The following is a 15,306-nucleotide window of genomic DNA, read 5'->3' as shown; positions in this document are numbered from 1 at the left end:
GAAGCTCCTCGGAGATCTTTCAAAGTGCGTAAATCTGCAGGACTGAAATGGTTTTTGCGGTGCTGTATTTCAAAGAGACGCGCACATGTTTTCCCTGATGTCTAATTCTCTGATGTTTACTTTTTAATAGCTAAAAGCTGAGAGATAGAAACGCAGAACGTGTATTTTTGCAGGATGCTTCTGTCCTCGAGAGGTGAGGTGAAGCAAAAAAAATAAAAAGTAGACTCTGCATTTGAGCGCGGTTCACTTTCCTGCTGGGACTTGCATTCGCCTCATCTTTTTATTGTTCTTTTCTCTCCGTATTGTCATGCAGTACATGATAAAAGCATTTTCTCAATTGTTCACACAGGAATGACCGGGGTCTTGTTTTTGGAAGGAGAAGATTTGCCTTTATTATGGTGGCTTGAGAAGGCCAACACACTGTTATACTACATACACAACTTCTTCTTCTGAGCCTAATTTATATATGCATCTCCTCTTAAACCGTTCATACTACAACCACCAAACTAATGCCAAACCTCCAAACTGGTCTGACTCGAGATGCTATATCTTTTCCAACTGATCCAACTTACGGTTTTCCGAAAACTGACCCGGCAATTTCGGAAAAGTTCCATTAACTTAACATTGGGTCAAATTTTGTGACCCCACAACTTTGCGCCAAACTGTCATACAGACTTAAGGTTACGCTCATTTAACTCAGACTACCAATCTGCCAATCACTGATGACTTTTAAACTTTTAAGCCACACCCTAGCAACCACTTACGCCACCATAGCAACTGGCCCATAGACTTTCATGGTATAAAAAATCATTGACTTTACATTGGACATACTAACAACATAGCAGTTCATACTAACAATATACTTATCATACTAGCAACACGCTAATTAATACTAGAACCATGATGACAACATGCTAGTTTAACTAGAAACATGCTAGCAACATGCAAATTCATACTACCTATAGAACCATGCTAATTTATGTTAGCAAGTGCCTAGCAACCACTCAGAACGCCCTAGCAACTGCCTACCAACAGCTTAGCAACCACCTAGCAATGCTTAGCAACCACCTAGCAATGCTTAAGCAACAACTTAGAACACCTTAGCACCTAACCACACTTACTGGCCTGTTTCCACTGACTGGTACAGTACGGGTCTGTACGGGTCACCTTTATCAGGCTTGCGTTTCCACTGCCTAAAGGGTAACCAAAAAGTGGTACGGTACGGTTCGCTTTTAGGAACCCTTTGACAGTGGAAACATAAAAGTGTACTGAACCAAACTTTACCGTACCACCTAATGGAAACGGGCCATTAGCAACCGCCTAGCAATGCCTTAGCAACCACCTAGCAACACCTTAGCAACCGCCTTGCAAAAACTTATCAACCACCTAGCAACGCCTTAGCAACCACCTTGAACACCTAGGCAACCACCTAGCAACCATTCAGAACACCTTATAACCACCTGGAACACCCTAGCAACCACCTAGCAATGCCTTAGCAACCATCTAGAACACCCTAGCAACTGCATAGCAACACCTTAGCAACCACCTAGAACATCCTAGCGACCAATCAAAATACCTTAGCAACCACCTAGCAACCACCTAGAACACCCTAGCAACCGCCAAGCAACACCTTAGTAACTACTTAGAACACCCTAGCAATGCCCTAAGCCTCATTCACACTACTAATGACTCGCAGCGGCAAATCAACAGTCTATTGTTCATTTCAACGGAGAGCGAGCGACTTCTGTCGAACTCTGTTTAGCGACCATTGGTGACCAGATGGGCATGTTGAATGACGTGGTTATGTTGACAATCCTTCAACTTTAAGCAAATGAACAGCGAATTTCTTGAGTGACAGCCAATAGGAGCACCAGTAGAACTCGCATGATCTTCTCTCAGCTTGCTCAGAGGCCGCTTGTATTTGTGTTGTATATACCTGCACAGATCTGTGTTTCACGCAAAAGAGCGACAGGCAAAGTCGCTGCAAGTCTAAATGAGGTATTAGCAAGAAACATGCCAATCCATACTAGAAACACGCTAATATATATATGTAGCTATCTATCTCTGCTGTTTCAAACGTCTTAAAAACTACTTTAATTATTTATATTTTGAAACTACTTCAAACTTTCAGATGAGGCTGTCTCAAGCCACCATAAAGTTTGTCTACGAGCTTTACTTTTCTTTTTTGTTTGATTTTCTTGATATAAAGGGGAGCTAATAATTCTGACTTCACCTGTATGTTTTTTATGCACATTTTCAAAATTCATGCTCATCTTGCTATACACATTTTTAATGAAATATTCCAAAAATGTGCATCAAAAATAGCCTACGAAAAAGTTTGAAGGTAAAGTTGGAAAAGTAGACTGGAGGTTGTTTGCGTCAGTACCTGTAGCAGGAGCTGCCATAAGGACAGGCTGTCCGCCGTGGTTTCTTCACTTCACTCCTGCTTGTTTTGATCTCGCTCTCTGTGACATCTGACCTCTGCGAGAGTCCCCGGCTGACCTGAGAATCACTGCGATCTTCAGTTTGAGTCTTGGAGTTTTGTGCTTGATCTCCTGGTCTGACCTGGGCTCTCCTGCCACCTCCTTTCCTCTCCTCATCATTACGCTCCATCACTCCTGTGCCGTTCACTCCGTCCGGGACTGAAGACTCTCCACTGGGAGCCGTTGCATCATCCTGTCAGGACACACAGCAAATCCTCACTTCTGCTTTCATTTCAATACAACAATAGGCTGATGTTAAATACAAGTGACATAGTTCATGTACACAGCTCTCTGCAGGGTTTGTAAAGGTAGAATTAAGACTTTTTTTTTTCATTTTTTTTGTTTTCATTTCAACAAATCAAAACAAAAAAAAAGCACTTTCAAATGACAACATAAAAACAAAAAAAACATACAATATAAGTACCAGGGTCACTGGATATAATCACATTTACATTGATAAGCATTTATGTTTGATCAGATCTTGGCTGAAGAGCCTTTTAAATTTTTATTTTTATTTTTTTTGTGAATAGGCTCATTGTACTGCTCCCGTAGAGTTAAACAGTTGAGTTTTACCATTTATGAATCCATTCAGACGATATCTCAGAGTCTGGCGGGAGCACTTTTAGCTTAGCTTAGCATAGATCATTGAATCAGATTAGTCTATTAGCATCTCGCTCCAAAATGACCAAATAGTTTAGATAGGTTTGTTATTTAAACTCTTTTGTGGTTACAGTGTGTACTTAAAGGGGCAAATATTTTTAAAGTTGCTATTTTCTAAAGTGGTATGTTTTTTTTTAAGCACCTCCCCAACAACCTTGCATTTGCTTCTTGCAGATTACAAAACCAGAGAACATTTGTTTCGGGGTGCTTCACTCCTGTGAATCGATTCATTTGTTCCGAAACAGGGATTAAAATTGTTATAGTGTTGCTTTTTGCTCTTGCTGCGGTTCACTTTCACACGGCAGAGTTTCTAAACGGACTAAAATAGCTAAAACAAGTCATGTGTGAGTAAAATCTCCTCACATTGGTCGAGTTTCACGGTTCATTTTGCGGAGTCCTGCTCAGCTGTCAAGGGGGGGTAGTGGTGTTTGACAGGGTGCGCGCAACGTGTCTGAAGAGCCAAGAGGGATGCGGTGGGCAAGGTGTGGGAAGGGTGCGCGACGCATTTGAGGACCAGGAGGGAGACGCGCGATTTCTGGGAGATTATTACTCCCAGATAGATAACAACTTAGATAATGACCTCCCGCCCTACTCATAACTCTTCATATAGCCGTATGCCTATTACATATCCATAAAACACTGTGATCTAGCTGGGCTCGGATTGTATCGCATTCTCACTACAATCGATCCGCTCCGGAGCTCGTTTCAATCGAGCCGAGACCACCTCATTCAGGCAATCTCAGACCGATTGTTTTGCCGCAGATTAAACGAACCGCGCTAACTGGGCAAACGAGACCGTTTCCGAAACAAAAGACTAGATATGAAAGCACCCTTAGAGTGTAGTTGATTAGCTTATACGGTACGTAGAGATTTCAAGCTTGCAAATAGTGGGGGAAATAAGTATTGAACACGTCACCTACACATTTCTAATTCCTAAGTGCTGCTGACTTGAAATTGTTGTTGTAACAACCAAAGCAATCAATATATACACAAAGAAAACAAAACTAATTTGTGTACAAAAATAAGTTATATGTGACTCAATTAAAAACTATATATATATATATATATATATATATATATATATATATATATATATATATATATATATATATATATATATATATATATATATATATATATATATAACTAAAATAACAAACTATAGAACACATGAAGAAAGGAAGGTGTTGAAAGGCATGGAAAGCCCAGAACGCAGCTGAAATCTCTCAGTAGTTCTTCAGCAAGTCATGTCAGTGTAAATGAATATTCGCTGCTTCAGTCCAACATCTACATTAGTAGGAGGATGAAGATGAATTTAGGGTGGACATTTCAGCAAGACAATGATCCAAAACACAGCCAAGGAGACTCTCAAATGCTTTCAGAGAAAGAAAATAAAGCTGTGGAATGGCCCAGCCAATCACCTGACTTGAATCCAATAAAAAATACAAATTAAAGCTCAGATTTGATATACAAGAGCCACAAGGCCATCAAGATTTTTGTACTCCGTTGAAGTCTGTGAAAAACTCACGCCTGAGCAATTCATGTGACTTCATTCTCCATATGAGAGGCGTCTTTAAGCTGCCGTCACTTTTAGATAAATTATTAAACACATTTTAGTAGTTCAGTAGTTTCTCTATGTGTCATTTCATTGTTATTACACAACTCATTTTTCAAATTTGTTTTGTTTTATTTTGTACTGTTTATTTTTTTTTTACCAAAATCATCTTCAATTCCATGTCAACAGCTCCTTTAGAAAGAGTTTTGACGTGTTCAATACTCCTTTTCCCTGCTGTATGTCTCATTAGATTTTTTGTCTTATTTCTAGTCTAAATATCTAAAATTTCTTATATCAAGAGGCAATTTCTAGACAAGCAAAACATATTGTCTTGTTTTGAGAAATAATATGCCAATAATAAGTGAGTTTTTCCTTAAAACAAGCAAAATAATCTGCCAATGGGGTAAGCAAAATAATCTTGTTTTTTCTTTTGACGTAAGATTATTTTGCTTACTCCATTGGCAGATTATTTTGCTTGTTTTAAGGAAAAACTCACTTATTATTGGCATATTATTTCTCAAAACAAAAAAATATGTTTTGCTTGTCTAGAAAATTCTTCTTGATTTAGGAATTTTCAGATATTTGGACTAGAAACAAGACAAAAAATCTAAGTAAGAAAAGCATTTTTTGCAGTGTGTGAGGCAAATTTTCCAGCGCATTTGGAGTTTATAACAATGAAGCTGCAGAAACTGTCATGAAAACACACATCATATTGACAGTTACATTTTTCCCTGTTCAAAACTATATGCATAACACGTCTTGTGAACTCTGCAGTTGTCGGTATAATACACGATTATGCACTAATGTCGAGTGTGCAGTATGAGCTACCAGAGGTGGCAAGGACTCCTCTTCAGAGTCGCTCTTCAGTCTTTTTGTTTTCCTCTTGGGCGTTTTGTCCTCCAGCTCCTCTTCCTCAGATGACATCGCTGCAGTTCGAGCCCGTTTCGGTCCAGTCGCCCGCTTGGGTGTTGCAACGCGTTTGGCTTTTGTAGGGGTTCCTTTGGCTACTGAGAAAACAGGACAATGTTTATTGATGGATAAGGTCAACATTTGAACATGTTTATTATCCAGTAAATATTAGACATATAGAAATATTCGATATATTGTGATAATACACATTACTATATGTTTATATATAAAATATTTATTCTTTAAACCTTGAGAGTGCCTTTTAAGAATAATCAGATTGTTGTATTTGCAAAGGTTGTTCAAATGCTTGAAGGCCATTTAATTTTCAAACATTAACATTATTAAATACAATAATTATTTTTTTATAAAAAAAAAATATTATTTTTTATGGATTTTTTTTATAAATAATCAACATGTTGGTGACATTCAAGCATTTCCACTTTTATCATCCATTCTAATTCCATGTTGTATAAAAATTAATTAAATTAAATTAAATAAAACATTCATAATAATATTTTTTTTTATTAAATTACATTAAAATTTAATAAAAAAATATTACAACACAAAAAGTTTTTAAAAATGTAAAATTTAATACAAAATAAATTAAATAAAAATTAAATTAAAAAATAAAATGAAATATTTTTTAAAAAAGTAAATAAAAAGCTATTTAATGAAATTAAAAATAATAAAAAATAATAAAGAAAAAAATAAATAAAATAAAAAATCTATTTAATTCAATACAAAATTATAAAAAAATAAAAAAATAAAAATTTAATGATAGAAAAAAATACTTAAAATTTTATTTTAAAAATTAATTAAAATTAAATTAAATAAAAATGTAATAAAATTAAAATTTGTAATAATAAAAATAAACAAAATAAAATTATAACAAAACAGTAGGTCCCTGCTATTGAAATATGTCTAAGGATATTACATCACACTTTAACACACACTGTAATGTACATAATGAATCAGAAGGTGGAATAAACATACTAGCTATCAGCCAGCGACCCAAAATCATCTAATAAATGAGCTGAAGAGAAACATAAGAGCTCAGTGTAAAGCACCACGAGCTCCAGATGGAGAGCTGAATATGACAGGTTTAGTGCTAATGAGGTGTTTATAGAGTCTGCACTTGCTCTTTTACAAGCACATTAGCGATACATCTGCATTTGTGGATCTGCATTTCTGTATGTAGACATCTGGGCCCGATCTGAAAGCATTCAGATACAGCACACAAACCCATTTGACAAGCAGATGCAGACAAACTCCCACTGCTTTCTCACTTTTATCCTTCAGCCACAGGTTTTTTTTTTTCTTTTTTTTTTATTCTTCAATGGGTGTGAGACGGACAGAGGACTGGCGGAGTTGCCATGGTGACAGTACCTTTGGCGGGTGACGGACTGGTGGCAGCTGAAGTCGTCATCCAGGCTGGCAAAACACGCTTCCTCAGGGGCAGAGAGGACTTGTCCTGCTGGCTCTTGGATGGTGGCTTCAAAACACAAAATAAATGAACCATAAAACCATAAAAGACAAAAGAGGGTCCAACCCCAAACTAGTAAGGTGTACCTAATGAAGTGATTGTAAATATAAATGTATAGATGGATTAAATATACACATTAAGTTTATATAAATATTTTTCTGTATTTACCCAAAAAATACACATTGTCTCTCTATTGCAATAGAGCAGTGGTTCTCAAACTGTGGTACATGTACCACTAGTGGTACGCGGAGGAATCGCTGAGTAATGACAGAAAAAATGAATACAATTTTAATAATTTAACGCGTACGATAACACCAATGTGAGCAGCATTGGCTGTTCTCTAAAGCCTACGATCAAAAGGCTGTGCTTAGACTGTTTACTTAAGTGCATAGAGTCATCAGCTTCTAAAAATCAATCCAAATGATGCAGAACTAGAGAAAAAGGTGCTTGCAGAGCAGATACACGCTAGAACAGTGGTCCCCAGCACTTTGGCCACAGACTGGCACCGGTCTATATATATATTAGTACCAGGCCGCACAAAAAAAATAATTATTTTTAACTTATTTATTATCTAAGACTGAATGATCTTTTATATTGAAAAATCGTTTATTTTGAAAACTGATCGGATTCTCTTGTTACATCAAGGTCACCTGAGCATCAAAATTTAACCCACAGGCTAGTACAATGATTAAGAACTGCAGCACGACGCACTTGCGTATTCCAGGCGTACTAAGTTGAAACATCTTAATTTTTCAGAATGCTGCATCGCGAGTCTGTGACAAGAACCGACCAATCAGTTTCATATTTAGTATGGAATATAACTTCAGTAGACAAATTATCTCAGACAAATACTGACCACCCAAACACCGCAGTGCTTTTGAATTTTTTCCATAAATAAAACTTCAGCTTGACATCCTCTGAGAAAAACGGGTTCCTACCAATCTAGAGACAAGTTAAAAGTTTTACAAATATGTCATATGTACATGCAATATATATTACAAAATTAATCAAAAACTCCATAAATATGAATATGACTCTGCCTCGAACTGTGCAGTGCTGTAGATGCTTCATTTGGCCTTCTACGCTACTTTATTTCAATACTGGTCATTTTGGTGGTACTTGGAGAGACATTTTTTTTTTTTTTGAGGTGGTACTTGGTGAAAAAAGTTTGAGAACCACTGTAATAGAGAATTAAAATTGGAAAACAGTGAAAATGACAGACACACTTTATTGAACGTATAAACTTATAGTAGGAGTATGTTATTACATTTTTAATAGTTTCTGAGGGAGAATGGAGAAACAAGATCGCAAAACAGAGGCAGGAATGTTCAAATAATGGCAAAAGCAGTCATAATAAAAGCAGTATAAGTCCTGGAATAAAACATTTACCGTGAACTCGTAAATCAGGATCCAGTACAATTATGCTTAAATCACCAAAATCCACATTCATAATCGGGATGAAAATACGCTACCATTACTAAAGGATTAGTTCTCTTCCAGCACGAACATTTCCTGGTAATTTACTCATCCGCCCACATCCAATACTTTTTCAAAAAAATTTTATTTTTATCTATTGTGCACAGTGTTTTTAACTTCCAAACAGTTTCTATAAGCTGTTTTTTAGGTTGTTTCACTACACAAGACACTTGTTCCTTATATGGGATCATTTGGAGCCTTTAAAAGCTGCATTGAAACTGCAATTTGGAAGTTTAAGCTACTGAGCACCATAAACATCCACTATACTGATATAAATCCTGCAGGTTTTACTAAAAAACTGAACTGAAGAGGGAAGGAAGGAAAGACAGATAGGTAAACAGAGATGATTAAAGACAGATATAAGAAAGATGATAGATGAACAGAAATATTGAATAATTGAATTATAGATGCATGGATGGATAAAATGATAGGATGGATGGAACAGATGGATGGATGGATGGATGGATGGAACAGATGGATGGATGGATGGATGGATGGATGAAACCATTTGATAGATGGAAGGATGGATGGAATGACAGAATAATAGATAGACAGATGGTTGGTTGGTTGGATGGATGGATGGATGGACATTACATAGATAAATAGACTGATAGATAGATGCATAGATGGATGAAATTATTACATGGATAGATGTATGAAACAATTGGATGGATGGATGGATGGATGGATGGATGGATGGATGGATGGATGGATGGATGGATGGATGGATGGAACGATTGAATGAATGGATGGATGGATGGACAGACCGATAGACATTAAATAGATAGACAGACAGCTAGATATATGATTAGATGGATGGATGGATGGATGGATGGATGGATTGAACAATTGAATATATGGTTGGATGGATGGATGGATGGATGGATGGATGGATTGAACAATTGGATATATGGATGGATGGATGGATGGATGGATGGATGGATTGAACAATTGGATATATGGATGGATGGATGGATGGATTGATTGATAGATTAAACAATTGGATATATGGATGGATGGATGGATGGATTGATTGATTGAACAACTGGATATATGGATGGATGGCTGGATGGATGGATTGAACAATTGAATATATGGATGGATGGATGGATGGATTGATTGATTGATTGATTGATTGATAGATTGAACAATTGGAAATATGGATGGATGGATGGATGGATGGATTGATTGATTGATTGATTGATTGATAGATTGAACAACTGGATATATGGATGGCTGGATGGATGGATTGAACAATTGGATATATGGATGGATTAATTGATTGATTGATTGATTGAACAATTGGATATATGGATGGATGGACTGATTGATTGATTGATTGATTGATTGATTGATTGATTGATTGATTGATTGATTGATTGATTGATTGATTGATTGATTGGATATATGGATGGATGGATGAATGGCAAGATGGAACGACTGAATGATAGACGGTTGGTTGGATAGACGAATGGATGGATGGATGGATGGATGGATGGACAGACATTCAGGGTATCTGCACATTTTTTAACAAGAAATTTAAGACCTTTTAAGACCTTTTTAAGTCCTCTAAAATGAAAATTTAAGACTTTACCTAAACAAAAAAAAAAAACAGGAAAATGTTCAGTGTGTCAACACAGAATGATGTGGTGAAGCATTAGCGTGGCACAACTCACTAGAGCCACGCTCACAGGGGCGGACTGGCCATCTGGCAGTTCTGGCAAATGCCAGAAGGGCTGGACCATTTTTTAAATGTGGGCACCTATTTTATTTATTTATTTTTTCATATGTATTGTTTTTTAAATGTAGGCATCTTTTATTCTGTTTGAGAATATTATGATGATTATGGAGGTAATAGTAAGAATAATAGTAAATGTTAGGCACTTTCTGTGTGGATTTCCTTCTGGTTTCCTTCACAAGTCCAAACACATGCTATAGGTGAATTGGGTAGGCAAATTGTGAATTGGGTAAGCCAGTATATTGGGTTGCAGCTTTAAGGGCATCCGCTGTGTAAAACATATGCTGGATAAGCTGACGGTTCACAGATTAATAAAGGCACTAAGCCGAAAAGAAAATGAATGACATGATTGCATATATAAATGGGTTGCTTTTGTTCCAGTCACATACATTAAATGTTTAAATATCTCTTAAATATGGTACTGCTTATATCATTTTACCATCTGTACACCAATATAAGTAGTGAATGTGCGTGTCCTTGGGTGGGGCTGTGTCGGTGTGGTAATGTGGGCTGGTGTGGCTACAGTGCCAGGGCTGACTTTTAGTCCCAGTCCGCCCCTGCACGTTCAAGACAGGTCAAAGGGACGCAAAAACTTTTATGCCGAGTGCTGATTGACCTTACAACCCTGACAACAGGGTACCGGTCTCGTCAGTTGCTCAACGTCTAAAGTGCAAGTATAAGTCTTCGTTGCTGCGTTCATGGATTCATCGAACATTATGATGAAAGCATCCTTGTTTGCTTGAGAAATTAGTTTCTTCTTTAGGTATGGGGCAACACCAAATCGTGCTAAATATACAGTTTTGTCTCTTCCACATGTGAACGTACTCGCACACTCTGAGTCAGGGAACATTGCTTGAAAAACTAGGTGGACGTCCTCATTTGAGGTGTACGAGTGGTGGCGGCTTACGGTTTGAAATACCCACAGTATTTCGGCCTTAAATGTAACTATATTCGCAAAGCTGCTGAAGGCATTGCTAGAAGTGGACGGCCTTGTGGAAGGCTGAGGTCGAAGTGCTCGATGAGAACACACTTATGGGCAAACTACTTGCCTGTGACTACACATACTTTTTGTGCTTCTCTGCTTTCATGTGTGAATCGAGCGATTTGCGGTCCATTGTTCCCAGTTTTATCGTCTTTTTACATAAAGCACACCTCCCTTCATGATTACTGGCTGTTTTCTTTAGCCACCCCCGATACTTTTCGTCCTCCAACCAATTGTCATCAAACAAACATTTGCCCATGCTTGCGATTCGCAAAATGCTGTGGTGGCGAAGTATCAACGCAACGCATTCATCAATCACTTGTATGTCACCTATGGAATGATGCAGGTTGCACCCACGAAGTGCTGCCCCCAAATGTTGCGCTGGTCAAATAGCGGTTGAAAAAAACGAATAAAAAAGACGAGTTGGACATGAAATTTAAGATCCCACATGAAATTTAAGACCTCCTTATGGAAAATTACAGAATTCAAGACATTTTCAGACCTTAAAAATCGAAAATTTTATTTAAGACATTTCAAGACTTTTTAAGGACTCGCGGGGACCCTGACATTAGATAGATGGAGGGATGGATGGATGATAGAAAGATTGAATGACATAGACAGACAGACAGTTGGATAGGTAGAGATGGATCAATAAATTGATGTATGGAATATCCAGGTGGAAAGTCAGACAGGTAGATGTTGGATGGATGGATAGATAGATGGATGGATGGATGGATGGATGGATGAATAGATACAGACAGATGGTTAGATAGATAGATGGACAGATATACGGTTATAGATGGAAAGATGGATGGATAGACAGATAGATGGATGAATGGGTGGGTTGATGGATGGATGGATGGATGGATGGATGGATGCATAGAACAATTGACATAGACAGAAAGATAAATAAATAGAGAGATAGATCGACAGACAGACAGACATACGTCACTATAAAAATTTTTTTACCAAACAAACCAGAACACACACACAAAGACACGCACTCACCTCATTTAGAGAGGCAAGAGTGTGTGAAGAACCAGCGGCTCCTTCATCTTCTGCATGTGTGTGTCTCAGGTTGGAGTGTGTGCAGCTGCTGGCCTCGAGTGTGTCTTCAGACAAACACTTCTCCACCTCCACATCCTCTCCAAACGCCTGACTGTTCCTGTGAACAACCAGCAGAACAAAAAAAACAAAAACATCTCCAATTAAAGCACCAGACTTCAGTAAAATGACATAAACATCATCACAATTCAGACGCAACAACTGCGACCTTCCACTCGAGGCTTATGCATGGCCTCAATCCTTCATTAACAAAAACAAAATCAACAATCCCTCGTCAGCGCGAGCTCGCCGTACGAATAGAGACAGCATCCTAATTGTCTCATTTCACAGATGAAAGGCCTGACTTTTAAATGTATGCAAATGAGCATGTTCAGAGCCGATTGGTCACGGTGGCTCTTATCATTCGTTTATCACCCGGGCGTTATGAAAGCATCTTTTTTTTTTAAGACGTCCATTTTTAAGAGTCTAAGCTCATTATGGGGTGGCACGGTGGTTCAGTGGTTAGCTTTGTCGCCTCACAGCAAAAAGGTCACTGCTTCGAGCCTCGGCTAAGCCAGTTGGCATTTGTGTGGAGTTTGCAATTTTCCCCCTTGTTGGCGTAGGCTTCCTACGGCTGCTCCGGTTTCCCCCACAGTCCAAACACATGCGCTATAGGTGAATTAGATAAACTAAATTGGCCATAGTGTACAAGTGTGTGTATGTGAATGAGTGTTTCCCAATACTGGGTTGTGGCTACAAAGGCATAAGCTGCATAAAACATATGCTGGAGATGTTGGCGGCTCATGTCGCTGTGATGAGCTCTGAAATAGAGACTATGCCGAAGGAAAATGAATGAATGTAAACTCATTATAATAAAAAAGTAAATGAAAGTGTCCTTTAAACTCAACTCTGCAGGTCACAGATCAGTTTCTAAGAGGAATGTCAAAATGAACAGACACTCATTATCATGACTACGGGGAAAAATGGAAAGATGAGATAAATGGCCGGTTCTAATAAAGGGTGCTATTTAAAGATGACACCACATGCATGAGCGCATCTGAATATTCATCCAGGCCAGAATATTCTCATGCTTAATTGAATCTGAAGTCAAAGTGAAACATCAACAACCAGTTTCACTTCTGTAATTATGGACGTCCATCAGGAATCAGTTTGAATTATAATAGTTTTAAACCATTGTTACGGCCCAAACTCAAAACTGGCTCGAATAACAACAGCATTCAAGGTTTGAGCCGAACATATGGAGGACACAGACGTTTGAATTGTTAAACTGACATTCCGTCAATACGTTTAATTTTCCATAAATGATAAGTTTTCAAAAGAGACAAAACATTAACAAAAATCAAGTAGACAGGTAGGGCAGCTAAGGTAAACAGTAGGGGTGTCACGATTTTGATTTTTAATCGAAATCGATCGAAATTTATGCTCAATTTCGATTATCGAATCAAAAAATAGAATCGTCGATGCTGCCACGGCCCCATGTCACGTCAGCTTGGCTTGCCAAGCGGGAAAAAAACAGGCTTGTTGAAGTGCTTGTTAAACTGCAGAAGCAGGAGACCCGTCGAGAGATCTTAAACCCTCTCCTCTTTCAAGGAAGTCGCCGATGTTTAAGCATTTTGGATTTCCAGTGAGTTATGTTGACAACGTTCGTGTTGTCGACAAAAAAAAAACACAGTTTCGCAAGCTCTGCTATGTACGTATTACGTACGGTTCGTCCGATAGACAACACCGGCATCGCGATCCTCCGCCCGCCCCCGTTGCAAATCCGCTCGCGAAAAGTACACACTCAGGCCCTGTTTACACTGTCTTTGTTTTTAAATGGCATTTTAGAACGACAACGATTTGACATCCACAGTGGCGTGTAGCATTTCTGAGCAGCCCTCCTTCCTCTCTACCTCTGAAAATGCACATCACGTGACCACACACACACAGCCATGCGCTCGAGACAGCAGGTCCAGGCAGTCAGAGGACTGCTTCAATCTTTCACTCACTTGTACTTTGTCATTTTAGCGAACACCTCAGATACTGTTGGCTGGTTCCTGTCGGTTGTATGTCTTTTTTTACCGACGGCATTATAACGACACAGATCACTGCCTATTCACGAGTCCCGCAGAAAAAAGTGATTGACAGGTGGTAATTATGTGTTTAACTTGCCTTTATTCATTTACTGTATGATTTGTTTATGGGTAAAACAAAGACCATGCAGGTCAGGTAGTTTAAACTGTAGGCTGCAAATAACTAATTGGTCATTAATTAATTAATTATTCATAAATAATCGAAAATCGAATCGAATCGTCCCTTTAGAATCGAAAATGTAATCGAATCGAGGATTTGGAGGATCGTGACACCCTTAGTGAACAGGTCTCTGACTATACTGTTTTAAAATGGACAGATCTTACCTAAACTCCCGTGAAAGGAATAAAAATAGGCGAGTCTTCCGGGTCACTGCTTACCTTCGCTAAACTAAATAAATAACAAAACGTGACTATATAAATAAACCACTACCTGCTACAAAACAAAGTATTAAAATAAACAAACTAGTTAACGCATTACGAATTAAGAATCAAAAGATTAACAGGAACAAAACACCAAATGGAGCGCCATCTAGATGATTCGGAGCACCGTCAGCCAGACCGCCTGAGCGCAAGCCACTACCGAGCTAAGGGAGGGTGAGAGACTGTAAGATAGAGAGAGAGAGAGACAGAGACGCCATTGCTGTCAGCGTTATATAGTGGCAATCCCCAGTGACGTCACGGGCATCATCCAATCCTGGATAAGCCAGGTGAAACACTCCTCCTAGTAACTCGATCGCAAGCACAATCCAGCAATAAATAAATAGATTAAATAACACAGACCCACGTAACAACCATAAATATTAAATATGAGAAGAAAAAAAAAAGTTTGTATTATAATAGGCTTACGCCATACAACATTAAAAGCTTTCTATTTAAAACCTAT

The 15,306-nt window shown here is 38.2% G+C and overlaps 1 protein-coding gene across 13 annotated transcripts in view; it reads right to left on the bottom strand.

The window, feature by feature from the left end:
* aplf (aprataxin and PNKP like factor) overlaps positions 1-15,306 on the bottom strand; it is a 38,339-nt gene that overhangs the window by 14,359 nt on the left and 8,674 nt on the right. For 8 of the 13 annotated variants that reach the window (XR_012405387.1, XR_012405386.1, XR_012405429.1 and 5 more), the window contains exons 5-8: positions 12,295-12,451; positions 6,994-7,099; positions 5,527-5,705; positions 2,387-2,676 (exon numbers count right to left, since the gene is read on the bottom strand). Coding sequence is in view for 9 of the 13 variants with exons in the window: in XM_073949327.1 (XP_073805428.1) it covers positions 2,387-2,676; positions 5,527-5,705; positions 6,994-7,099; positions 12,295-12,451 (732 nt within the window). In the remaining 4 variants the exon portion in view is untranslated. The remainder of the gene's footprint in view (positions 1-2,386; positions 2,677-5,526; positions 5,706-6,993; positions 7,100-12,294; positions 12,452-15,306) is intronic. The other 5 variants (XR_012405410.1, XM_068220986.2, XM_073949340.1 and 2 more) reach the window with 1 other exon arrangement.

The sequence above is a fragment of the Danio rerio genome, chromosome 1 (assembly GCF_049306965.1).
Source record: "Danio rerio strain Tuebingen ecotype United States chromosome 1, GRCz12tu, whole genome shotgun sequence".
NCBI classification, from domain to species: Eukaryota; Metazoa; Chordata; class Actinopteri; order Cypriniformes; family Danionidae; genus Danio; species Danio rerio.
Note: the sequence above shows the minus strand (reverse complement) of the source record. Positions and strands in the feature narration are given on the sequence as shown.